At 45.6% G+C, this 26,379-nt stretch overlaps 1 protein-coding gene across 1 annotated transcript; it reads right to left on the bottom strand.

Moving 5' to 3' along the window:
* Window positions 1–3,927: 3,927 nt before the first annotated feature.
* LOC142925136 (uncharacterized) lies at window positions 3,928–24,456 on the bottom strand. The gene is made up of 8 exons (XM_076068073.1): window positions 24,394–24,456; window positions 23,870–23,945; window positions 15,424–15,558; window positions 12,604–12,714; window positions 11,073–11,180; window positions 9,541–9,608; window positions 7,885–8,203; window positions 3,928–7,470 (listed from the first exon to the last, which is right to left on the bottom strand). The coding sequence occupies exons 1-8, from the start codon at window positions 24,454–24,456 to the stop codon at window positions 6,935–6,937; spliced, it is 1,416 nt and encodes a 471-aa protein (XP_075924188.1). The 3' UTR covers window positions 3,928–6,934.
* Window positions 24,457–26,379: the final 1,923 nt, after the last annotated feature.

The raw sequence follows: 26,379 nt of genomic DNA, 5'->3' as shown, positions 1-26,379 counted from the left end.
ACTCTATGGGCTACCAAAGATTCATAAAATCGGCATCCCATTACGACCCATAGTCAGTACAATTGGCTCTGCCACATATCAATTAGCAAAATATATAACCAAACAAATACAGCCCTACATCGGTAAGACATCTTCATTCATAAAAAATTCAGAACATCTTGTGAATGTGATTAAAGATATTGAACTTACTCCTGATGATATTCTGGTAAGTTTTGATGTGATTTCTCTATTCACTAAGGTTCCAGTGGACGATTCGCTTAAATTACTTGATACACTAGTAAAGAATACCGGTTTACAAAAAGATATTCCGAAACTTGCTGGCCATTGTTTAAATAACACTTACTTCTTATGGAGAGGGGATTTCTTTAAACAAAAGGAAGGAGCAGCAATGGGTTCTCCTTTATCCCCTGCTATAGCAAATTTGTACATGGAAAACTTTGAAATAAGAGCACTTGCCTCGAGCACATTAAAACCATCCTTTTGGTTTAGGTATGTGGATGACACTTTGGTTGTCTGGCCACATGGTAAAGATACACTTAATGATTTTCTAAATCATCTCAATGCACAAAACCCGGCCATCCAGTTCACCATGGAAATGGAGGTGAATAACACACTCCCATTCCTAGATATTTTGCTTGGACATGGCCTAAACGGTAAAATAACACACAGCGTTTACAGAAAGCAAACGCACACTGATGCCTATCTGAATGCAGAATCACATCATCATCCAGCTCAAAAATCCTCTCTTATCAAGACGCTCGTACATCGGGCGAAAACAGTGTCAGATGGTGAGAGTCTAGTGAGAGAGATTAAACACGTTAAAGACGCACTACGACAGAATGGCTACAATAATGCTCAAATTAACAGAGCAATGAATGCCAAATCACGATCGCAAAGCAATACTACTGAAAGCGACCAGATTGTTAAAACAATAAAAATTCCATATATCTCAGGAGTAACTGACAAATTAGCCCGCGTTTTGCAAAAGCAAAACATTACAGTAAGATTTGGTACAGTACACAAAATTCAAAAACTAGTATCTTGCACTAAAGACGCATTACCTAAACTATCAACAGAAGGTGTATATCGGATTAATTGTTCATGTGGCAGCTGCTACATTGGGCAGACGGGACGTAACATCAGCGTAAGACTAAAAGAACATCAGAGAAATATTAAATTATCTCAAACACAACTGTCGGCAGTGGCAGAACATGCTTGTCAACAAGGACACTCAATTGATTTTGACAATGTCGCAGTGGTGTGTAAAACTAATTATTACTGGCAAAGACTAATTAGAGAATCCATTGAAATTGAGAGGAACAAGAATAACTTTAATCGCTCTGACAGCTACTGGCTTAGTGCGGCCTGGAAGCGTATTATTAAATAATACACATTACATTTTGATTTAAAGAATTACTAATCTACAACTCATTACTAATCATAACCAATGACTGATTACTAATCGATTATATAATTACATTACCCCCCCCCTCCGCCTCTAATCACTGCACCTGATGAGTTAAGTGATGACGTCACCCTGCTGCTCTATATAAAACCGGGAGCAAGCGAGGGCTTTACCATTCTGGCGAATTGCCCGATAATGCTGGAAGTATTTACCAGCGAAACGTCGTACTCAAACTGTAAATGTGGATTAACTCTTCAACACACCGGTGGGCTGAAGTAGTGAATTATTTGTCTTTTGTCAACGTGACACTTTTTTTGCTGATTGGCCGTGTCGGGTGGTGGAGGGTTACGACACATTTATAAATAAACGCGATCTAACCCAAAAACCTTTATTATGAATACGAACGTCCTTGCAGAAATCTCTGATCATATTGAGCAGAAGCTATGGCTAGATGGAAATTGACAAATGTGTTCTCTTTGGTCGTGGATTTGCAAATTACATGAAAAGTAGCCACCGTGCATTGTGTGATCCTCATAATTTGGTCAAAATGTATTTATTTTTACATGAACATTTCTGTTTAAATATCATTGAGAGTGAGCATCATCTACGTAACCTGCTTTTTGGACTAAGTTGTGTCTGATAGTCTTCGTGCTGTTACTACAGCCTGCACGAAGTAGTTGGTATAACTTGACAATAATGAATGCAGCACGATAATATGCCCGTGAAATGTCATGGTTGATGTCCCACCTACAACTCTATCTGCCACACTAAAACTAAGTTCTCCACCCGCAATCAGTCTGTAAATTATGAAAAAAAACATCACAGAAAATTAGTGCGGGCTGGGAAACCATACGTTTCAAACAGCAACACAAAAACGTGTAAAAAAGTGCCCAGTTTTTGTGCTTTATGCAAAAAAACACCAGCACTTCCAGAAAATATGGGTTTTAGATGTGGTTCCCAGACGCAGACTTCGCAGCAGTAAGTATTGGTGCTATACTGTAGCGATGAGTCCTAATTAATACAAAACCTGTCTACAATTGTCAACCTCTCTATGTCAATTACTGAACTCAAATTATAATTAATTTTCATGGCGACCGAGAACAAGACAACCACAATGCAAATTATTTAAGAACAATTGATGTTATTTTGCATAATAAACAAATTTCTGAGTTTATTTTTTGCATGTATGTGTGTTGTTCCTCACCTGCAGTGGGGGGGAGAGTGAGCATGTGTGGGATTTATTAATTTTACACAAACACCCATACAGACCACACACACTCATGCAGACTGCACTCAAACACAAATATATACACACAATATTCACACCAGAGGTGCCAGTCATCACCAAGTACAATCTGCTCCAAATCCTGTAGCACATGAGCCCATTTCCTCTCTAGCCTGTGCAATGCCCATTTATCCGACTGTTTCTATCGAAATAGGAGTTGTTTGGACATGCAATGGCTGGTCACGCTAAATGACCGAGCCAGTACATCTTTTCCTCCAGAGGAGTTCACTAATAGGAAAATTATTCGAGAGTTCGTCATACAATCCAGTCTGGTTAAACACAGGGTTCATCGTCGACAGTCCAAAATTAATGTTGATAGCTGGTGCAGGTATCCATGTAAACGGGCCCACATTTTCAAAGCATGGGGAAGAGAGGGCATTGCACACACATCTTACTCATAAGGGTGTTGTTGTGAAAGGCAACACAAGGACACCTGAGGCACCATGGTAAAACAGAAGTGTAGGTAGCCTCGTGGATTTAGCTTGGGGAAAGAGAATGAATGCCATAGGATTGGGGGACTGAATTCCAGACTCGGTGGCAATTTACTGTTCATATATTTTTCCCTACATTATTGCATGGGTCACACGTGGTGGGTTGTCCCCTTGGCCATCGGTTTCCATAAAATTGTGTGGTTTTGCGTGCGACGCACCGCCAACCACCCTTCTACACAAAGCAGACATTGAGGGGATGTGTCACTTTTGGGAGGAGTATGGTGGAAACTGGTTGAGCTCATTGAGAGAGTTTTTGGTGGAGTGAGGGTGCTAATAGGCGAACTCAGTCAATGGAAAACACCTCATTGGGGAATGGCTGATTAACACTGTATTTGCACACTTTTCCAATCACATTTTTTCAATTAAAATCTATCCAGTTACATTTAAAACCTCGAAGCCAAAGTGACATGGATTGTTTTAATGTATTGTGCCTTTCAGATGTATTCAATAGTGTGCGTATTCAGTCTCAAATTATTCCCAATAGTATCATTCTCTTCTTCATTAAAGGCAATATGCAACCCATTTTTGACGAATATCGACCACTTTTATTTGAATATCCCGATGCACACGAGACAGTGGGTTGTGGAAGTGTGGATGCTCCACCCCTTTCATATGCAAATAATCGAATCATAGAGGATTGTTGGCAAAGGCGGCTACATAAGACCGCTGTTCGCGCAGTTCATCAGTACGTACACCATGGTAGTGCAGACGACAGCATTTCTGACAGCAGCCAAGGCTTAGAAGATTAACTGGCCTAGAATGCACAGGAACGTGCGGGAAAAGATTGGTGATGATTTTATTTGTTGACATGAGTAAGAAACATTCAGCCGTAAGTTGTTTTACAAGAATGACCCGTGGAGGAACTTGGTGGAATAAGAAAATAAATACAGCAGATGAACATTGCAACAGACGGAGTAGCAAACACATTCGAGGCAAACAACATTTAAGTCATGCACCATTCACGTAACACTGGCAGGAAATATGCATAAAATCCGAAGTACCAAGGCACACGAAATCCGTTGACCACTAGTGCAGGGATGGATGACATCAGAAATATAACCCCATATCAAGGTATTGCAAGAAAGTGTGGAAAACGGGAATCACTTAGTCAGGGTGATAGCTACAGGGAGACACACTGCAGTATAAACGAGTTGAAAGCAGTGTTTTGTGCAAACATGAGAATATGACACAGACACGCAGATTTATGAGCCAGTGTTTATTTATGGCAACCATCAATCCATCAGTTTGCGTATACAGAATCTTGCAGTGTCATAATGATTTATTTAATCCTCAATATTACGTTTAGGTATTTTTTTTATTATCTTACATTGTAAATTGTTTTAATAATCGTATATTCGTAAATACATTAGTGAATAGAATATTGTGCATCCTGCATATATTCGTGGTGCATTACAATTATCGAGGACAGAGCTCTCTGGATTAGTGTGCTATGGATTACAATTGCTTATAGGATATCTACCCCTGGAAGGTGGATACAGCACAATAATTAGCTCTGACCTTCTATCCATGATGGAAAACACTTTTAACTCTCATAAAGATGATCCACCTGAAGACACATGCCCAGCAACAACCGGTACCAATCGGCCCTCTATCACGTTCTTTCTGTTCATCCCTTAAAAACTCGGCTGGCCCTTGCACCACAATTCATTCGTACAGCACAAAACTACGATGAAAACCGATCATTTGCATTCATTTGTAAGGCGCCTTCCACTAATTTGTGAAATCGCCTTGTAAGATTAAGGTTAAGAAAAGGTCAAGAGAGGAGAGCTAAAATAGATCAAACAAACTTAAGAAAATGCATTTTTAGACGCGACTAAAAAGTATCCGCAATGTAGGTGAAACGAATTTCTAACGGGAGGGAATTCCACAACCGAGGCACAGACATTGCAAATGCCCGCTCACCCCAGGAACGCAGCCGGGATCGAGGGACACACAGGAGGGCAGAATCTGCAGATATTAACGACCTTGAGGGGGTGTACGGATAAATTAGCTCGTGATCATATGGTGGTGCCAGCCCATGCACGGCTTTAAACCTAGAAAGCACTTAAACTCTACTCGTTTCAAGACCGGTAGCCAGTGTAAATGATAAGAGAACTTGAGAAATGTGGTCACGTAATGGGGTGCGGGTGAGCACTCTCACTGCCGCATTCTGAACAATATCTAGTCTACCAATGACCTTATTTGAAACACCAACAAGCAAGGCATTGCAGTTATCGATTCGCGAGAGGACAAGTACGTGGACCAACCTCTCAGAATCAACCGATATAATGATGTTGTGCAGTCGAGAAATGTTTCTGAGGTGAAAAAACGAGGTTTTCACAACCTTATTAACATGAGCTTCGAAGGAAAGGGACATCAAATATCACCCCAAGATTATTAATCCCATGCTTCGGGCAGACGTTATGGCCAACAATAACTCGGCTGAAACGTCCCAGTTTACCTGCGATTTAAAGCAGACATGTATACAACTAATTATCGGAAGAATTTATTATGAGGTCTCTTACTTATAACACAAAATAAAAACCTCTTGTCAAGGCAACTTCACTCCAGCCATCAACGGTACCGACAGGGTCAACAAGTGGTCACAGAGTGGAAAGCTGTCACTGCTGCTCTCTAGTGGCCAAAGGCTGTATCACTTCATTTGACTGAAGTCAGGTCTAAAGAGACTGCTGTTTTCCTTAGAGGCTTGTGTTGCCTTCGAAACGTCGTGATTTATTTTATTGTATTTCTACCTATGTGACTTTACCGAAAGAACCGAAGAGTATAGATTCCTGCAGTCACGAAAACTTCAAATCAAGACGGCTGTTTATTTTTTTTCTGGGGTTGACTTCCCATGAAACGTTCTTCATATATATAAGTATAAATCACAGTCTGGTATCACATATTGCTCACTTGCCATATTAAAGTACGATCTTTTATATACAATTACAAAAATTACGATAGAGAATGGGCGTGATGACAGTTATCCAACTACTCAGCAAAAATGTGGAAATACAGTGCCATAAATCTATTGTGATTTGTGACTGTCTTATCCATAGAGTTAGACCAATTTGTCATTCTTACCTTCAAATTGGCAGTTTCATGTGGAAATACAGTGCCATAAATCTATTGTGATTTGTGACTGTCTTATCCATAGAGTTAGACCAATTTGTCATTCTTACCTTCAAATTGGCAGTTTCTGTTATCCGTCATTTTGCTGATTATAAGAGGGTGGGTGGACCAGCAGATGGGTACACAACCTTTCTATTATCTGTAAAATCCACATATATGTGGAAAAGGAATGGACTATGTCATAGGAAATTGACAGCCTAAATAAAAGTTCAATCGAATTAATAATGTGATGAAATTACAAAAGAACATTGTGCCATTCAGAAGTTGCAAATAGTAACCCTTCCTATGAAGCTAATTAACCTGGCTGGCAAAGCTCAACTTGTTCAGTGGAGTTACATTGGTATCTGTGATAAACAGTGAATTGGGAAAAAAAAAGTCTCATGTTTGGCTGTTAAAACGCGTGAACATGAAATTACTATGGAGGAGCATCCTTTTGGTAAGATATTTCCTTTCCAATAATTATTGATATATAGAGATTATCAATGCACGTGGCAGTGAAAACAACATGGTGAATGGAAAAACCTTCATAAAACCTTCCTTAGACTTTGCTAAGAGAATTTGGATGGCAATTTGATCTTGTTTATTATTTTCCACGGATAAATTATTAAATCTATATCCATTTTAATTGTTGTTAACAGGCTCAATAGTGAGAACCCCAGACCATACCCATAGAGCAACATGCAGGGGTTCAGAGAAGCGAGCATAAAATGTGTGTATATGCTCATTGTTGTCAGCATTGTAAAATAACAGAACCCGTTTATCATAGTCCAAGCCAACACCGATTCTGCGAGGATGATCACCCACTTCCAGCTCCGTACTATGCTGGTCGTGCCAGGCCTTGTATTTGTCCTTGTGTTTCCATAAACACCAGGACCTGCTGTTAAATCCCATCAGGCATGCACTGTCTTGTTCTTTACGTAGAATACTCTGGTAAGAGACACCAACACGAAGGTTGACTGCATCCCCCACATTCACCACCCAGAAGTGGCATCCTTCAGAGAAACTCTCAGAGGACAGCACCTGTGACCAGTATTTGAACCGATCTGGGTGATCGGGTTTATCTGGAGGGCTCTTGAACCATACCGCTGTCTTGCCATCATCTGAGATGTTAAGTTCTGTATGTGCAGTGTTTGGATTAAGAGTTGGAGAGCATTTTACTGCAAAGAAACCAGTGAAACATGTCAACAGACATTCACAACCAGAGTTCTGTTTATAATTCCAAGATTTATAACGCCTAGATTTCAGTAAAACAAATTATTTTAATATATTGCAATTTAAACAATTACTTAATGTTTGTACTTAACAATACAATTATGATTTGAAGCTTTCATGACTGCAGGAATCCATACTCTTTAGTTATTTCGGTAAAGTCACGTCGGTATAAAACAAAATAAATCACGTTTCGATCGCAATGTATACTAAAACGACACCTAGCATAAAAATGGTGTGACTTAAAATGTGCCCTATACAAAAAGTTATTTTCATTCTATATTTACCTTTAGAATTTATATCCATGATTAACTAAGAAAAGTCCCACAATGAGGCACAGTTGCCCATCAGATCCCACATACCGGCGGAGTCGAGCAGGGTCTGCAGCTGCGTTTGCTTGTCCTGTCCTGCAAGGATCATCTCCAGGAGTCCCTGGCACATCTCTTCACGCTCACCAATAAAGTATTTCAGTATAAAGATTGCACGTGCTGAGATGTCAGTAATTTCGTAAGCCTGCCAGAACACGGATATGTCAATCTCGTATTTGTTTTCCATCTCGTACATGAAATAGAAGGTGTTTTCAAAGATGGATTTATACACTTCTGGCAGCAACTTATGGAATTGCCGCCAAACTTCTCCATCACTGGACTTCATTCTCTTCTCGATGAGCATTCGTGGTTCCTGTCCACACGGGAAAGAAGCCACGAGGGTAATTTGTTTTCATGTAATTTCTATGGTTGTAGATTTTACTATTGCATTATTTAACATCATTCCTCCAAAGTTGCTAAAATGGAGTGTTATATATTGGGTGCGTATTATTGAAACATGAACATTTCTGTAAAGGGATAAATTACCCTGCCATTGTAATATGGAATTTCCTCTAATAGTTTATGACTACCCAAGACATTGGACTTTATTTGTGCAGGATCCCACAATTGTTATAAAGGTGACAACTGACTTCCCAAAGGTATTATTTTACAGTTGCACTACTTCTTTGATATTCATTTGTTACAGAGTACTCTGCCAGTTTTTGGATTAATTACGTGGTGAATCGGATAACACAAATACACAATTTGGGAAAAAAACATTCTCCCCTCTGGTTCGATTTGTGCTGCTGGATGGCAGGCAAAGTCAGGACTTAGTGACCTAAATCATCAGCCGCATGATGCTGAGTGGAGCTTGTATGTGATTTCCCAGTAAGCGTGGAACGTTGGTACAACGGTGCAACCACACATCAACGCTGGCCCAACATTCAAGGTCTACCGAGCTTCCATCTATGGGCGGGAGGAGGTAGGGCATCTGCCATTTTTCAATGGCCCTCGTAATTGACCACAAAAAAGTAGTCAATTACAAGTTATAATTAATGGATATAATTAATCATTCCAGCTATAGCTGTGATTAAATGTGTGACTTTGGACCCTCTGGCCGTTTATTGTAACTATCTTGCACAGATTACTCGCTTTATTTGTATAAGAAAATTCTAAATTTAAGACATTTTGAGAAATATATAACTGGGAAATTCCTTCCTATTGTTTCTATTGCATAAAGTGTTCTAAGAATGATTGGCATTCATACCTTAAATGCCATAGCATCTCAAAGCCACTTAAAATAAAGTGAAATGCAAAACACTGAAAATAGAGCGAGAGAGTAAAAAGACGAGATCAAGACGATACAAAAGATCCATGGCAGAGGGACACGACCAACAGTGACTCCCGCAAGTACAACAGGGTAACATACAGACAACTGAGATACCTAGGACCAGCAGAGACCAAAAGAAGTCTTGAACAATATGAAGGGAAATACAACGGCCAGCTTGGGCTAACCATCCTAACACACTACCAAACCACCACCATCACCACAATCCACAACACTAAACCACTGCACCAAAAGTAGCAGTAAATAAGTTCTGGGAGAGTCTACACGCCACAATTAAACAGTGGAAAGCTCCACAAGAGTACACGAGTTCCTGTGATGCAATGTCATGGCAGCCAGCCCCCAGCAGATGCTGCTTGATTTACCTCAAGGACATCCTTGCACACTTCCACACGAAGAAGGGGCGCAGTCTCTGTCATTTTGCCAGAATCATCTGTTCCCGTACAAGAAGACAACGTGACACATGTCCACTCAGTAGGATCTACTGAAATCATTGCTAATGGTGACCCTGAGAGCACAATGTATGCCTTAGTCTGTTATTACAATGGTATTATGGGAGTGTGTCTAAAAGTGAACCTGCTCTGGTCTTAAGTAAACTTCAAAATGTGGGGTAAAAAGTTTGCAAGGCACGTGATCATTGTGGCAGTACAGGTGTGAGATTATAGGATGGTCTTGTCAGTTAATAGATGTGCACTGAAACAATTGTACAGCAATTAAATTTATATATATTAATTTATCTGTTGTGCATGATGCAAGCTCTTATTATCAAACATATATTGCGACTAAAACAGTCTGATATATTGACTAACATTTATTTGAGTTGTATTCTGTGCTTAAATGCACCACTATTAGCAATGTGGAAAATCTTAATGGTAATGTGTGTCAGCTGTTTCATGAAGATGGAATTCTGGTCCTAAATGTGTAGCAGATATTTGGATGACAGTATCAATGTACATTACATTGTAGAGTCACACATATTCTTTTCTATGGGCGCTAGCCGATCAGCAACATTTACGTCGAGGTTTCTGAACCAGTGAACTGCTGCAAGACTAGTCTGACGAGTCTCTGAAATTCTACCAGTGCAATTTAAAAGCGTGCAGTGCCAGTCTATGTGATCGAAGGTTTGAGATTTGTGTCCGCAGTCATACTGTGTGCTAATCTTAAATTTTCAGTCCATAATGTATCCAAATTTGCCATTCTGATTAAGTTAAATACAGAGCATTTATTTTCCAGAGCAAATTGCAATTGAAGGTTTCTTCTGTGGACTCCGTGATTAAGCACTTGTTAAGGACCTTGGCATTGTTCGAGATTACTCTCTCCCACGACTCAAGTTTGAATGAGGGCACTTTGAGAGCTTAAGCTCGATCTTCCAGTGGGTTTCAGGTTTTTAATATAGACTTCCTAAGGTTCTGAAGGTCCACTTGAATTGGTAGGTTTGGCATGGCCATAGAGCAAGTATAGTTGTGGGATGGTTTTTTTTGTCTGTAAATTGTTTAGGTGGATGTCTGGTCACATTTGGTTGATGTCAGTTATGTTGAAGAGTAGTGTGAAGCACGAACAAGGAAAACATTGAGACAAATCAACACAATACAATTATTATATATACATTGTAGTGTCTATATGGAAATGCATAACATTCATAATTGTGGACGAGAAACTTAAGTCAAGATTTAGCATTATTCAAATGCTGCTCAATAACATTGTAATAAGCAGGATTACTGCTTAGTCTTATCTTGGACATTGCACGTTTTCCTTCAAGTTTTTGTGATGTGCACTGGGAAGTCTTCCAATTAATCTACAGCCCTGATTTGTCTCCTCAAGAATAGCTCGGCCACTCATTGAAGCATTGGTCTCATTACTAAACAATGCCAATTATATCAAGTGCTCTGTTTCTTACCAAAGGTGTATAAGCATTTCTTCTTCTGATAAATCAATAAGGGCACCACCACCAGAAGAATGATCACAATTCCGGTAAGAATTCCAATGGGAATTAGAATGTTTTTTTCTGCAGGTAGAAAATGACAGAGCACACACATTCAGCATGCATATGTATTGACATACAATTAAATGCTAAGACTATTATATATCACCCTCTGAAATAATGTTACATCGACACAAGTGCCTATGCTTTTATATCAGTGCATCAACCAATTTACATTTGGTCGCAATGTTGTCTAGTAACATGTATTTAAGTAGCAAACTTGGGGATGGTTTATACTGGCAAAGTCTCATCAGCAGTGTGGCCAATTATACAAATGTCAGCAAGATGTTGTGGCAAGAGCTAGCCACAAACATCGTGACGACTTAGTGCCACACTAAATTTGCTTTGCTGTAGGGATCTGCTTCATGACGTAAATATGCACGATGAAGCCTGATGGATCAAATTATAGATATGATTTTTAACATACTGTGGTGGGCAACAGGGGACAATGTAGCAAGATTCGTTGTTGTCCTGTGAATCTATGCAACCCCTTTTCAGCAACCCCCACTAACCAGCGTGGTACAGTTTTGTAAAATAACATCCACAATCCACATGTATATATGTATGTTTAACTTATTTCGCACTGTATGTAGCCAACCGTACTAATCGGAGGTGTGGGGGAAGGACAACAAACAACACAACCAGTTCTAAACAAATGAGTTTTGAATCTAGATTTCAACGTGCATAGATCGAAAGGAAGAGCGTTCCAGACGGACGCAGCACATCTGAAAGCACACGATAAGTGACCGTCTCTGTTGATGGCGAGCCAAAAAAAGTCACTGTGATGATGACCGGAGTTTGTGATGGTTTATGCTCATGGAAGATCAGCAAGGTATTGTGCTTCATTTGTGGCAAGCACTTTATGTGTAATGAGTGCGGCCTTATAATGTATTCGTTTGGCAACTGGAAGCAAATGCAGCTCAGAGAGCACGGCACGAACAAGGTCGGATCTTGCAGTACCCGTAACGATACATGCCAAATAATTTTGTACACGCTGCAGCTTGGTAATGTTTTAGCGAGACGTCCCATAGTGAGTTGTGAGTTGCAATATTCGAGCCTTGTCGATACTAAGCTACACACCACCGTGTTGGCTATGTCATGACTCAAAAGTGGTCGAATTTGTCGTAGAGCCCTGGTATGAAAATTACAGGACCTCATCCAGCAGTGGATTGACAAAAACATGTGTACTGTACGTGACAATTATGGTTTCTTTTTTGATAACACACAATCCACAATTGTGCAAAAATTTACCACACTGAAGAACCTGATTTTAACTCAAGTGGGATCTTCGAAACAGCCCTACTGTTTAAATTGATAATATATCAATGACGTCCAAGATGTGTAAATTCATTACCAATTGCAAGTTGGTGAATTTCCTGATGCCAATCGCCCTTAATGTGCATATGTTGGTAACAGAAGCTATAGAAATAAACAGGACATTTCTCACCTGTGTCTGATGGAACTCCACAAGGCTGTGAAGGATGAGGCCGACTGTATCCATCCTTACACTTACACGCAGTGTCACGAGTGACAGTACAGTCCTGTTGAACATCTTCATCTACACAGCAGATAACAAAAGGAAACTTGATCTTGATTTGAAGCTTTCGTGACTGCAGGAATCCATACCCTTTGGTTCTTTTGGTAAAGTCACGTAGGTAGAAAAAATAATAGATCACGACGTTTCGATCGCAGCAACAAGTGACCGTCTTCAGGTGAGAGAATCAGACTGCTGTGGACGAGGCACAGCAGAGGGGTGGAGGGGGGGGGAAGTTGCCGCATCGGGCACAATCGCTGGCCCTACCCTTTTGCTTTCAGTTTGGTGTTTTAACATCTTAACACCTATATAAGCAGTGAACTCAAGCACGTACACCAAGCTCTTAGGGCTAATGGTTACTCCGACTATACAATCCGCAAAGCTATCACTCAAACCATGAAGAAGAACCCTCTTGAGGAGCCTTTCAAAACCATCACTTTACCCTACATTGCTGGGATCACAAAAAAGATCTCCAAAATCTTGAATAAACACAAGATCCAGGTCCGTTTCAACACATTACATAAAATCCGTGATCTGGTTCCGTCTGTAAAAGATGTGATTCCGGACATACAATACCCTGTGTCTACAAACTAAGTTGCCTCTGTGGTAGTAGTTACATTGGAGAAACCAAACGCCATATCTCGGACCGCATTCGTGAACATAAAGCAGACCTTAAACACGGTAGGACCAACACCTCGGCCGTAGCAGATCATTGTTCTAATTCAGTAGGCTCACATGCCATTGACTTTTCCAAGACGGAGGTTCTTTGTAAGCCATCTGGCTTCCATGAGAGATTCGTTCATGAGGCTATCCACATATACAAACACAGAGACAATTTCAACCGAGAAGATGGATTCTATCTTAGCAATCATTGGAAAGATTTGATAAATCATTTCAGTTCTTGATTGATTGTTCACGCTTACAGTGGCTTTCAGACAGCATACATAAAAACAAATTTCGTCTCCCCCCTCCTCTTTTCAAAAAATAGATGGACTAGTCCTGGCAAACAGCCAATCGTTGCGCGTGACGCAAACGTTATTTTTTATATATATATAAATAAATATGCCGTTTTCAAAATAAATTTATGCAAACCGACACACCTGATGATGACCGTTTGAGTTATGGTCGAAACGTCGTGAGAATTTTTTTTTTATTGTTTTATATATATTTTGTTATTTTGTTGTTTCTCTTCAACGTGACTTTACCGAAAAAACTAAGAATATCTTAACACCTGTTTTGTTGCCAGAAAAAAAGGGGAAAACCTATTCTTATATTTTGACACTGGCAAAGGAGGTCCCATGATGATTAACGAATGTTTGTTGTTGTGAAAAGGAGCTTCATAGCTCATTGGATTCCTTCAGTGTAAATGAAGATTCCGATTCTAATGTATGGATGAGGGGCGTTATTCTTTGATCATTATGATCATAGTGGGTCAGATTTATCTGTAGCATGGCATTCGAGAATGAATGCCTCCCCGCAAGTCGACCCAAACAATAATCGCAATTATAATAACATATGCGCGATGAGGTGAGTTTATCTCATCTGGTCTCCCCTGTGGAGGTTCATCAGAGATGAGATGAGGGACCAATGTGATGGCAGTTTAATCAACTATGGATGTTGCCTCTCCTCTTTAATGTTGCATAGTACTCAATTTGTATCACCTGGCGATGTATGAAACAAAAAGAACCAGAAAAATAATTTATCCGGGTGACTTTGCCTGTAATCTGCCATGGACCCTCTTGACTGTGTAATTGTAAATATTTTCGATGAGTTGTTAATAACCAGGATATTTTAATCTCAACTCTAAAATAGGACGGGCTAGAGTTTCCAGTGATGTCATATTTGTATATGATTGCTCTGTCAAGGTTTCTGTGCGTGTGTTAATCCTTTTTTTAAGTTTCATTTCAGCTTTTCGCAAGTATTTTGCAGTTCTTAGACCATCCTACATTTCCAACGTATGATACATTTCCTCTTTGTTTGTGTGCCTTTTCAATTGCTGCAGCTTCTGGAGCCAAATTTCTGTAAAACTCGACTCACCATCTTGTCCTCACCCTGCTGACCGTGGTCTGTGAGCCTGCAGTGCAACAGGGGAGTACCGGTTCAAACTGTCTGCGCCATCATCATCATCCTCCTATTTTCCTTCTTCTCTTCTGAGCAGCTCAATATCGTCACAGCCATATTCTTTCCGCTATTTAAGAGGGAGGCCCTTTCCCATGAATTTAGTGAGATGATCGTCATATGTAGCAACAAGATGGATACTGCCTTGCTCAAGTTGAGATAAATGAAGATCAGCTAAAGGATTGGGGTCCACGGGAGGAACGTGGGGATCCTTCTGTTCAATCTGCCCATGTCTTCAAGCATCGACCCCAGCCTCTTGTGCAGTAAAGCGAGTCCTGTTTGGAGTGCTGCGACCCAATGAAATAACCTGAAAATATTTTTCTCAGTCTGCCTTTAACTTCATGGATGTAATCTTAGGTGCAGCCTATCAATCAAAATGCATTCAACCAACCTCGGATATCATCGACCTCTATCTTCTTCTCACAATGTTTTCTACACCACAACACACTGTATAACTAATTGCATGGTGATACAACTCGTTTTCTCATCAATCTGGTTACATGAGTTGTTTGTTTTATTGAACATAGAGTGATTTATTAACCTTTGATGCGTGCTTCTCCACACTCAGATGACATCTATATACAAAGATGAAACCTACTCATGTGGAACTCTTACAGAAAACATTGCAGGTGCTGCACTTTTTGCATTCAGGACCACGGTTTGCAACATCCATGTAGTTCTTCCCTGGCGAGCAAGGTGAGCAGAGTGAATCACCGCCATCAGAAAAGCAGTCGTGAAACCAGCTGCTACCTGTAAAATGGACAAGTTCAAATAATAACGGGATCAGAAAGCAACTTTTAGTTCATTTTATTTTACATTTCAGGATTTTTTCCTGGAAATAAGTTTTTTTATTTGGATGCTTTTCAAATTGATAACATTTTCTACAAAGAATAATATTAATTCCAAAGTTGTATTATTAATTGCTGATGCCTTTTTAAATATACACCAAGGCATGCTGTAATGAAGAGTGTAACATTTCGATTTAAAGCTTTCTTGACTGCAAGGATTCATCTTCTTTGGTTCTTTCGGTAAAGTCACGTAGAATGAGAATAAAATAATAAATTGATAAAATAAAATAACGCAATAAAATTCTCACGACGTTTCGGCCACAACACAAGCGGCCTTCATCAGGTGAAGGGACGAGACTGTCTGGAGGACAGCGCTGGAGCGAACACAGCCAAGCTCATACCGCGACCTTTAAGCTGTGTGAGAAGAAACAGAGCGCCTTGACAAAGGAATTAGCATAGATTTCGATTTAAAGCTTTCGTGACTGTGTAGTGTTGTAAGGACGAGCAGACTTCTTTAGGAGGCACACTCTGTTTATTGTATTATTTCCTTATACAACGCTTAACACACACAGAGGGATATTCGGTCCCCTCACCCGATACCCTAGGGAGGTACAGCCTCCGGACCTGGCGGGACTCTCACGTCTACCACTAACCTCCTTGGTACCTAAGGAGGTACAACCTCCGGACTTGGCGGGACTCACACGTCTACCGCTATCCTAGTCCTCCGGCTAGGACCTAGGGGAGGCTATCTGACCCACCGCTGGCCCGGTGGGTCCTGACCACTGGGTATGCCGAGCCTTAGCCCTTAGAAGGGCTGAAAGGCTGGTCCAGGGTCCTAGCTAGGCTTCAGCCCAGTCTTCTATCTTCGTGCAGGGAGAGAACTCCCCGAGGTCCGTTGGGTCACCCGTCTTATACCCCTTCGTGGCCAGGTAGAACCAATCATACATTCCCACGTGGAACCGTCTGATTGGTTCGCACCAAACCCTGGCCACGATCCGTTTCACCTCGACTGACCCCAACCGTTGTACCCAGGGGTAATGCTGCACTGCCCTGGTGGCAATGCAGGTTACGCAACAGCGCGTAGTTAACACCTCTACATCACCCCCTCCTTCGGAAGCTCCAGCCGTCCCGGCTGCAACAATGGGAAACTCCGAAATTACCAACGGTAGAAGAATTGTGAGTGTGCCTCACGAACAACAAGAACAATTAAACCCCTATGAATACCCCCCTTAACAACATAACATATGTACAAGGCACTAGACATGCCAAAAAAACATTATAACAACCGGCGAGATTTCGCGCGCGTGCGTTTCGCGGGACCATCGTAGGGGATGGCAGGCTTTGTCGGCGGCACAAGGGAAGGAGGAGGATGAGCCAGAGCATCCGGTGGGCCTTTAGGCATCTCCACGGGGACACCTGCTGCTCCACAGTCCATTGAGGCCGAACGTGGCCTGCATGGAGCCGTCACTCCCGCGTCATCTGCAGGAGGAATGACACGCCTGCGCTGTGGGTTAGGCACCAACGGGGCAACATCCGGCTCGTCGGACGCGTGGCACACTCGGCCCCCATGTCGTGTGTGTTGTGGAGGGACGCATGGCGTGACGAAGGGTTTTAACCGAGAGGGGTGAACGCACCAGCGACGCTGTCCCCAGCTAATTTTAACACATTGGGGACGCAGGACTTCCACTACCTCAACCGGGCCTCGCCATGGTCTGAGGAGTTTGGCCGACGTGGACACCGGCACCTGGGGGCAGTGGAGCCATGCCCTGTCTCCCGGTGCCCACTGATGCGTGTACGACCGAGGGTCCCGCAGTCGCAAATTCGCCCGTTGGCGGGAAGCCGAATTTTCAATGGCGGCCTCCCGTGCCTCGGCCAACTTACGGAGGTTGAATCGCAAGTGGTCAACGAGCTTTGACTTTTGCGGTGGCTGTTCGATTTCCAGCCGAACGTCGGCGGGAGGAAAGGCATCCCTGCCGTACATTAGAAAGAACGGGGAAAATCCCGTCGCCGCGTGAGGTGCCATACGGTATGCGGCGAGGACCCCCGGAACCTGCAAGTCCCAATCGAGGTGGGATTCATCGACCTGATGGCATAACATAGCGGTGAGAGTTCTATGAAGGCGCTCCACCATGCCGTTGGTCTGGGGATGGTAGGGCGAAGTGCGCACTTTCTTAGTGCCCAACAGGCGGCACACATCAGTCAGCAAGGCTCCCGAAAAATTTCTTCCCTGATCGGTCAGCAACCGTTCTGGTGCGCCCTTGTCCAGGACGTAGCCTTGAACAAAGGCGTCCACAATGGTCACCGCCGACCGGTTCGGCAGGGCATAGGCCATAGGCCACCATGTAAAATACTCTACCCCAACCAGAAGGTACTTATTACCCCGTGGCGTAGTAGGAAAAGGGCCCAAAATATCGAGAGCCACCAACTCATTTATACGAGAGACCGAAATGGGTTGCAGGGGTGGACATGCCGGTTTAGCCGGCGGTTTACGTTGCGCACAATGGGTGCATCCCAGCAAAATGTCAGTGACGTCGCGCAGCATGCCCGGCCAGACAAATTGCAACCGCAACAACCCAATGGTCTTATGAACACCCAGGTGCAATAAACGCTCATGCGCCGCCCATACGGCCTTGCATCGCAAGGCGAATGGCACGACGATTTTATGTTGACACGAGTCAGCATCCCAATGCATCAACAAGCCGCGCTTCATGACAAATGAATTAAATTTGCCCTGTCTTGGAACCGCATTATTCGCGTGGCGACGCAACCTAGCCCCAGCAAATCGTCACTGGCCATTGGATCTGCATGATCCAACATCGGCGCTGAGGCGGCGGGAAGTGCGGCTGACACCGTTGTGAGAGGCGCGACCTGCGCAGGCAGTGGCGGCTTACAACGGCCCGAGCCCAAAAAACACGCACATTTTTGAGCCGGCGGAAGGCGAGACAACGCATCGGCATTCGTGTGTTGTGCACCCCTACGGTAAGTGACATTGAAATCGTAGTCCTGAAGGACTTCGAGCCACCGAGAAAGCTGCCCGGACGGTTGGTCAACCCGCAGAGCGTACTGTAAAGCCGAATGATCAGATCGCACGGTAAAATGCTGACCATACAGGTACGGCCTGTATTGCTGAATAAAAAAAACAATGGCCAGCAGCTCACGTCTGGTCACACAGTATCTTTGTTCAGCAAGAGACAAGACTCTGCTACCATAGGCAACAACCCTTTCAATGCCATCAACTTTTTGGGACAGAACACCCCCAATCCCCGTATTGCTAGCGTCGGTGTCCAACACGAATGGCACGGAAAAATCGGGGTAGGCAAGGGACAGTACCGTCACGAGCGCGTTCCGCAAGGAGTCGAACGCAGCCTGTTCTGCATCCCCCCAATGAAACGCCACCCCTTTTGACGTAAGGGCGTGGAGCGGCTTGGCAATCGTCGCGAAGCCAGCAACAAACCGGCGGTAGTACGACGCAAAACCAATAAAACTACGAACATCGCCCGCAGATGTAGGGGTCGGCCAATGTTGAACGCATTTGATTTTTTTCAGGGTCGGTAGAGATGCCCGAGCGGCTAACTATGTGGCCCAGATAGCGCACAGACTCACGCAGAAGGTGACACTTCTGCGGCTTGAATTTCAAGTTAGCGGCCCGCATTTTCAAGAAGACAGCACGCAACCGTTCGATGTGTTCGCCGAACGTGCGGCTAAAGACGATGACGTCGTCAAGATAAATGAGACATGAGTCCCACTGGAGCCCAGCGAGGACCAGCTCCATGAGCCTCTGGAACGTCGCTGGGGCCGAGTGGAGACCCATGGGCAATCTATTAAACTCGAAAAGGCCCTGTGGTGTCCGAAAAGCAGTCTTAGGTTTTGACGATTCGTCGAGGGGGAGTTGCCAAAACCCCGACAGAAGGTCCAAGGTGGAGAAATAGTGCGCCGCTGTCAGGGCATCCAATGACTCGTCCATACGAGGGAGAGGGTAGGCGTCCGCTACCGAGATTTTATTCAGGCGCCGAAAATCAACGCAAAAACGGAGACTGCCATCGTGCTTTTTGACCAGCACTATTGGAGCACCCCAGGGACTAGTGGAGGGAGAAATTATATCGGCCTTCAGCATGTCATCCACAGCCGATTTAACATGCTGTTTCTCCGCCGGGCTAAGCCGAAACGGGTTTTGTCGAATTGGGGCAGCGTCACCAGTATCAATGTGGTGACGCAGCAGCTTGGTGCAGCCAATATCAAATTTAGATTTACTAAAGACATCGGAAAATTCTCGCAGAAGAGCGCGCAATTTAATTCACTGCGAATGAGACAGATCACCCATGTCTGTGCAGAGCGCGTCCAACCATCTCTCATCCGATTCGGAAGGAGGTGGGACCTGCGGCGTGTCATGCACGTGTCCCGCGACTCCGGTCCCCAACGGAACCGGGGTCGCGTGAGCGAGCACAGTTCCTTGCGGAATGACGGTTGTGGACAATCCGACATTCAAAACCTGCAAGAACAGCTCCCTGTCGGCTGCTACGAGGGTCTGTGCAGCCACCAAATCTAACCCCTTAGCAGCTGCGTTTGAAGGCCCCAGAAAAAGGCCATGTGCCGAGGCCTCCGGGGCTAGCGGTTTTTTAAGTTGCAAGGGCACGAGCATTTGTGTCCCTGGCGGAATGCGGACTGTGCTCGCGACAAACGCCTGCACCGAGGCACTAGCCATGCGCGGATGTGAGGGTGTGGGCAAGAACGCCATCCGTCGACCCGACGGGAGTTCGATGCAGCCTTGATCTACAAGGATCTTAATAGGCATTTTCGCGAGAAAATCAGTGCCTAACAAACACGGCACGGCGAGGGAAGAAGAGACCAAAATAGGCCCTGCCAATTTAATGTCTCCAATCGAAATTTGCGCCCGAATTTGCCCAATAATGCCAAGTGAACTGCCATTAGCGGCGAAACACGGGATAGAAACCCGTTCCAAGGGGCGGCATCGTACGGGCAGTATATTGTAAATCAAATCCGAAATGATCGTAGCCGACGCACCAGTATCGACCAACACGCGAAATTCCACACCCTCGATTGATCCGACAACCACGGACGAACCTGCCGTCGCTGCGACTACCCTATGGGCCAACTCAGACCACTGCCCAGGTCCGAGTGGCCGCAAACAAACGCCAGAATATCCCCCATCATACGCCAAATCGCGAGCCCTTCTTATGGTGCGTTGCAGTGTGTATGGTGTGAATGAGGGCCGAGCGTGAGAGGCGTCGCGACTTGCCTGGTTTTGCCGCGATGCCGTGGACGTCTTGTAGTCCTGGCCCCGGGATGCAGAGGGGCGTCGTCGAGGCGCACGGCAGTCAGAGGAGATGTGGCCTCATCGGCCACAGTTGAAGCACGTCACGTCGCCGCGTGGAGCAGGCCGTCCCCGCTGCTGGTCGTTGCGGCGACCAGCGTGGTCGGACGATCGCCGGCCCGTTGACCTGGTCGCCATGAAGGCCCGGTCGGGGGAGAACTCGGCGTCCCTGCTGGCAGGCTCCGACGTCGAAGCCGAGGCGGCGATGGTCGATTCCGTGTGGAGCAGCAGATGTGCGTGGATGCACCGAGCGGCTCGTAGCGAGCACATACCGTCGTCGTCCACCGCTTGGATGACGATGCGCAGCTCGCGCGCCAGCTCCAGCATCTTCTGGAGAACGATGGCATCGATGGCCTCGTCGTCCATGCGAGGGTAACCCGCTCTTGCCATCGCCAGTAGAGCGGTCTGGAATGCCAACGGAGACTCTTTAGGGCGGCGTCGCCTGTCGTAAAATCGGCAGCGGACGTCGGATGGAGGCCCGTACACGTCGGACATCCGTCGGAGGGCCGATTGAAGAGTCGCCCTTTGTTGCCTGGGGATGGTGAGGAGCGAGGCGAGAGCGTCGTCATCCAAAGTGGCCGGTAGTGCTCGGAGCGCCTGTGCGTCCGACCAGCCCACCATCTCTTGGTGGCTCAGGAAGCGACGCTGGAACGCCGCCCAGTCGCCCCCTTCAGATGTGAATTCTCGGAAGATGGGCAGGCGTTGTTGGAGGGCGAACGTCGTCTCCCCCTCAGCTTGTACCGTCTCGAGCCGGAGATCGGCGATTTCCCGGCCGATAGAGTCTACTGTACCGTGTCGGTACAATGATGATGCGGCGTCCGCTGAGGAACTTGAATTCGCAGCGTCGCGTGCTGATGACGTTGCGGGTTGTGATTGGCCCCCCGCGTTCCCAGGATGCCCCTGGCTTCCGCTTCCGGCGGAATCACGTGGTTCCCCGGCTGGAAAATCAAAATGTCTGCCCCGGCCGATGGCGGGAACGTCTGCCGGCGGTTGACTCGGCCTGCCCGCAACCTCCAAGTTGATCTCTTCAATAATGGAGGCCGCGGCGTGTAGGAGTTGAGCGAGACGGCCGTGTGCTGCCCTGAGTCCGTCCCCCATGGCAGGGGGAGCAACCGGCTGCTCAACCGGTGGCTGGGCGGCCGTCAACGCGGCAGCGTTTTCAGCGGAGCTGGCGGTGCTTGCAGGTGAGACAGCGTTATCTTCGTTCTGGCTCCGCGCGTGGGCTGAACTTCTGGTTTCCATTTCCAACCACTTCTGACTCCAGTTGTAGTGTTGTAAGGACGAGCAGACTTCTTTAGGAGGCACACTCTGTTTATTGTATTATTTCCTTATACAACGCTTAACACACACAGAGGGATATTCGGTCCCCTCACCCGATACCCTAGGGAGGTACAGCCTCCGGACCTGGCGGGACTCTCACGTCTACCACTAACCTCCTTGATACCTAAGGAGGTACAACCTCCGGACTTGGCGGGACTCACACGTCTACCGCTATCCTAGTCCTCCGGCTAGGACCTAGGGGAGGCTATCTGACCCACCGCTGGCCCGGTGGGTCCTGACCACTGGGTATGCCGAGCCTTAGCCCTTAGAAGGGCTAAAAGGCTGGTCCAGGGTCCTAGCTAGGCTTCAGCCCAGTCTTCTATCTTCGTGCAGGGAGAGAACTCCCCGAGGTCCGTTGGGTCACCCGTCTTATACCCCTTCGTGGCCAGGTAGAACCAATCATACATTCCCACGTGGAACCGTCTGATTGGTTCGCACCAAACCCTGGCCACGATCCGTTTCACCTCGACTGACCCCAACCGTTGTACCCAGGGGTAATGCTGCACTGCCCTGGTGGCAACGCAGGTTACGCAACAGCGCGTAGTCAACACCTCTACATCTGCAAGGATTCATCTTCTTTGGTTCTTTCGGTAAAGTCACGTATAATGAGAATAAAATAATAAATTGAAAAAATAAAATAACACAATAATATTCTCACGACGTTTCGGCCACAACACAAGCGGCCTTCATCAGGTGAAGGGACGAGACTGTCTGGAGTCCAGCGCTGTCCTCCATTCTACGTGACTTTACCGAAAGAACCAAAGAAGAATTAGCATAGAATTTAGCATTGAAATAGCTGAGTGATTAGCTTGTGACTGGTCACAGTTATTTCAATGCTAAATTCTCCTGTTTGATTTGTACTAGGTGCCTCTGTGAATGTGTATGCTTTGACTTTAACATAGCCATTTCTGTGACCAGTCACAAGCTAATCACTCAGCTATTTCAATGCTAAATTCTATGCTAATTCCTTTGTCAAGGGGTGCCTCTGTGGATGTATATGCTTTGACTTTAACATAGCCATTTCTGTGACCAGTCACAAGCTAATCACTCAGCTATTTCAATGCTGAATTCTATGCTAATTCCTTTGTCAAGGCTCTCTGTTTCTTCTCACACAGCTTAAAGGTCGCGGTCTGAGCTTGGCTGTGTTCGCTCCAGCGCTGTCCTCCAGACAGTCTCGTCCCTTCACCTAATGAAGGCCGCTTGTGTTGTGGCCGAAACGTCGTGATAATTGTATTGTGTTATTTTATTTTATCAATTTATTATTATTATTTTATTCTCATTCTACGTGACTTTACCGAAAGAACCAAAGAAGAAGAGCGTAACAGGGTCTTTAATTTGAGCACAGAAAAAATGGCATGAGTCCATAAATGTGGGCATTATCACACAGCTGAATACTGAACAGCTGACTTAATGTAACCTAGCCCATTGATGATGGTGATCAACTTTAGCCTACCCAGCTATATTCTAGACATGATCTGTTGCAAGCATTGCCGTAATTATACGTGTAATTCTATTTGCAAACCGAATTATCAATTGGTTCTGTTGTCTATATGCAACCCACACTTTCTACAAACTAACGTTTGACCACAAAACAATTGATGTTACTGTTTTGCTTGCTTACCTGCACGACAAAGGTGGCAACAGAACCCTTGTTCCGCTCTGTATTGTCCTTTCTCTTCACATTCATTATTCTCAACCTGAACATGAAATTAAATTAGAACAAGAGTCAGGGCACAGCTATGTGTATGAAACAATGACTCCTCAATAATGCATGTGTTGTGTGGTGCACGACGACTTGGAGGCAAAATTGCTAGTAAGGGCTTTCGCCAGTTTATTAATACAAAGGGGTAACACTACACACCAGAGGTAGGTGTCCCTACACTCGATCCTTCACGCGGACCTCGGGCTCTATCTGCTGCTAGCCTTGGCTATCTCTTGACTCTCTCACTCGAGTCAGGACGGGAGCTCAACCAAACCCGCTCGACCGAGGAAAGCAGCACTCCATGTAAACCTAGCCGGCTCTTGCAGACTTCTCTCAGCCCTACCCCTGGCTATATATTTGGCTCTCCTACTCGTAGAACCCAGACAGGGAATGAGACAACACCATCCGGTCACGAGCAGGAAAGACCTCCTTCAGACACTCACCATCCCGGGCTCCCACAACAACCCCGCTTTCGTCATGACGTCATCGCGCCTCACAGCACGCATGATGTCACGTCGTAATACTACTCCTCTACATTACACCCCCCCCCGTGAAAAAAATCAGCCGTCCTGGCTGTTAACTATACGAAAGCGGAGCCCTGTTTAACCAGAAGAGCAAGACATCAACCAATAACATCAATAACCACAATGTAAAGTGAGTGTGAAGGCGTATCCATCTGCGGAGGAACCAAAGGCGAACGTTAAGGCAGAATGGCAATTTAGGAAGGCCGTAATCTCGCGGAGCAATGAGCCGATCATGACGGTGATGGCTGGAACCCGATGACAATGTGCCCAGGGAGCCGGTCAGCGGAACTGAATGCTCCTTGAGTGCGTGTGAGCTGCTGGTCCGTTCCCACGTGCGGCGTCGGCCGTCAGGGCAGGCAGTGCATCAGCCGGCGACAGGCCCATCGCCGGGGCACCAACAGGAAGAGGCATCACCTCTGGAGCTACTCGGGGAGGTTCTGTGGGCGCACATACAGATCGTTTATCTTGCACATCATCCTGGCACGTCAGCCGCATCAATCACCGGCCGCTTCCAAAGTGTCGATGAATCAACAGGGCTAGGTGGCACATATCTTTTCAGACTAGACAGGTGTACAATCCAGTGCCGGCGACCGAAGCGAATGCGGAAACATTGCGAGCGTCGCACCTCCACGACCTCAACAGGGTCCTGCCAAGGGTGATGTAATTTTGGGGAAGTCACAATAGGTACTTGGGGACAATGAAGCTACGCTCTCTGCCCCTTTTCCCACAAAAGCCCGGAGGCTTGGTGCTTCAGCAAGCGCTCATTAGCTGCTTGCCGGCTGGCCGAATTATCAATGGCCACTTGCCTCACGCAGCCTGTCGAGCACGACTTTCATAGGAGCAAGCACTGCGGATCCCTTTTTCGAAGATCCCAGGTCCATTTGAACCTGAATCAGGGGTTCTGGTTTTCTGCCATACATTAGATAAATAGGCGAAAACCCCGTTGAGGCATGACGGGCCAGCTTGTACGCGGCCAGGACCCCGGGGACGAACAGGTTCCAGTCCGACTGGGATGTGCTCACATGGTGGCACAACATATACATGAGGGTGTGGGTCAACTGTTCAACCATCCCATCGGTCTGAGGGTGATAGGGCGAAGTGCGAATTTTCTTGGTGCAAGCAGGTTGTGAAGAGAAATTGCGACCCTGGTCATAGAACAATTGTTCAGGAGCACCCTTGTCGAGAACATAACCCTGCACAAAGGGCTCGGTGATGGACGAGGCCGATTGGTCCACCAAAGGCCTCGCCATAGGCCAACGTGTGAGATACTCAACTCCCACTTGGAGGTACTTGTGGCCCCGTTGGGATGTAGGAAATGGGCCCAGAATGTCGAGTACCACGAGCTCATAAACATGAGAAACCCGGATGGACTGCAGCTGGGCCCGATCATGGCCAACTGGGGCCTTCCGCCGCGCACAATCATGGCAACCTTTCAGCAGTAGTGCCATGTCACTCTCCACACCTAGCCAGTAGTAATCCCGCTTTAGGGTTAAGAAGGTCTTATGGTAACCAAGGTGCATGAGTTTCTCGTGAATGGCTCGGGTCAATTTCCCTCGCAGGGCAGTGGGCAAGACCACACAATACCTCTCCAGTTCTGTATCCCAATGCATAAGGAGGCCGTCGTGCACAGCGACGACCGGGGCGGCCGACGGAGATGAACTCCGGGCATTCAGCCCAACATGGCGTAACAGCCTCAACAGAGAGGAGTCCTCCATCTGCATCTTGGACCATACCTCTCGAGGGAGACCCAGCCCAAAATCGGTAGGTAACGACATACCTGGAGGGGGGGGGGCACATCGGCCGTTGCAACCAACTGGGCCAAGGTGTCAAATGGGGCCCTGCAGTGACTTGAACCCATGGTACACGCGCTCCCGCCCCCTTCCTGTGGATAACGTCAAAGGTGTA

This window comes from Petromyzon marinus, chromosome 1 (genome assembly GCF_048934315.1).
Source record: "Petromyzon marinus isolate PM22_M1 ecotype Great Lakes invasive population chromosome 1, UKy_Petmar_22M1.pri1.0, whole genome shotgun sequence".
Classification (NCBI taxonomy): domain Eukaryota; kingdom Metazoa; phylum Chordata; class Hyperoartia; order Petromyzontiformes; family Petromyzontidae; genus Petromyzon; species Petromyzon marinus.
The sequence above is the reverse complement of the archived record's forward strand: the minus strand, read 5'-3'. Positions and strand labels throughout refer to the sequence as shown.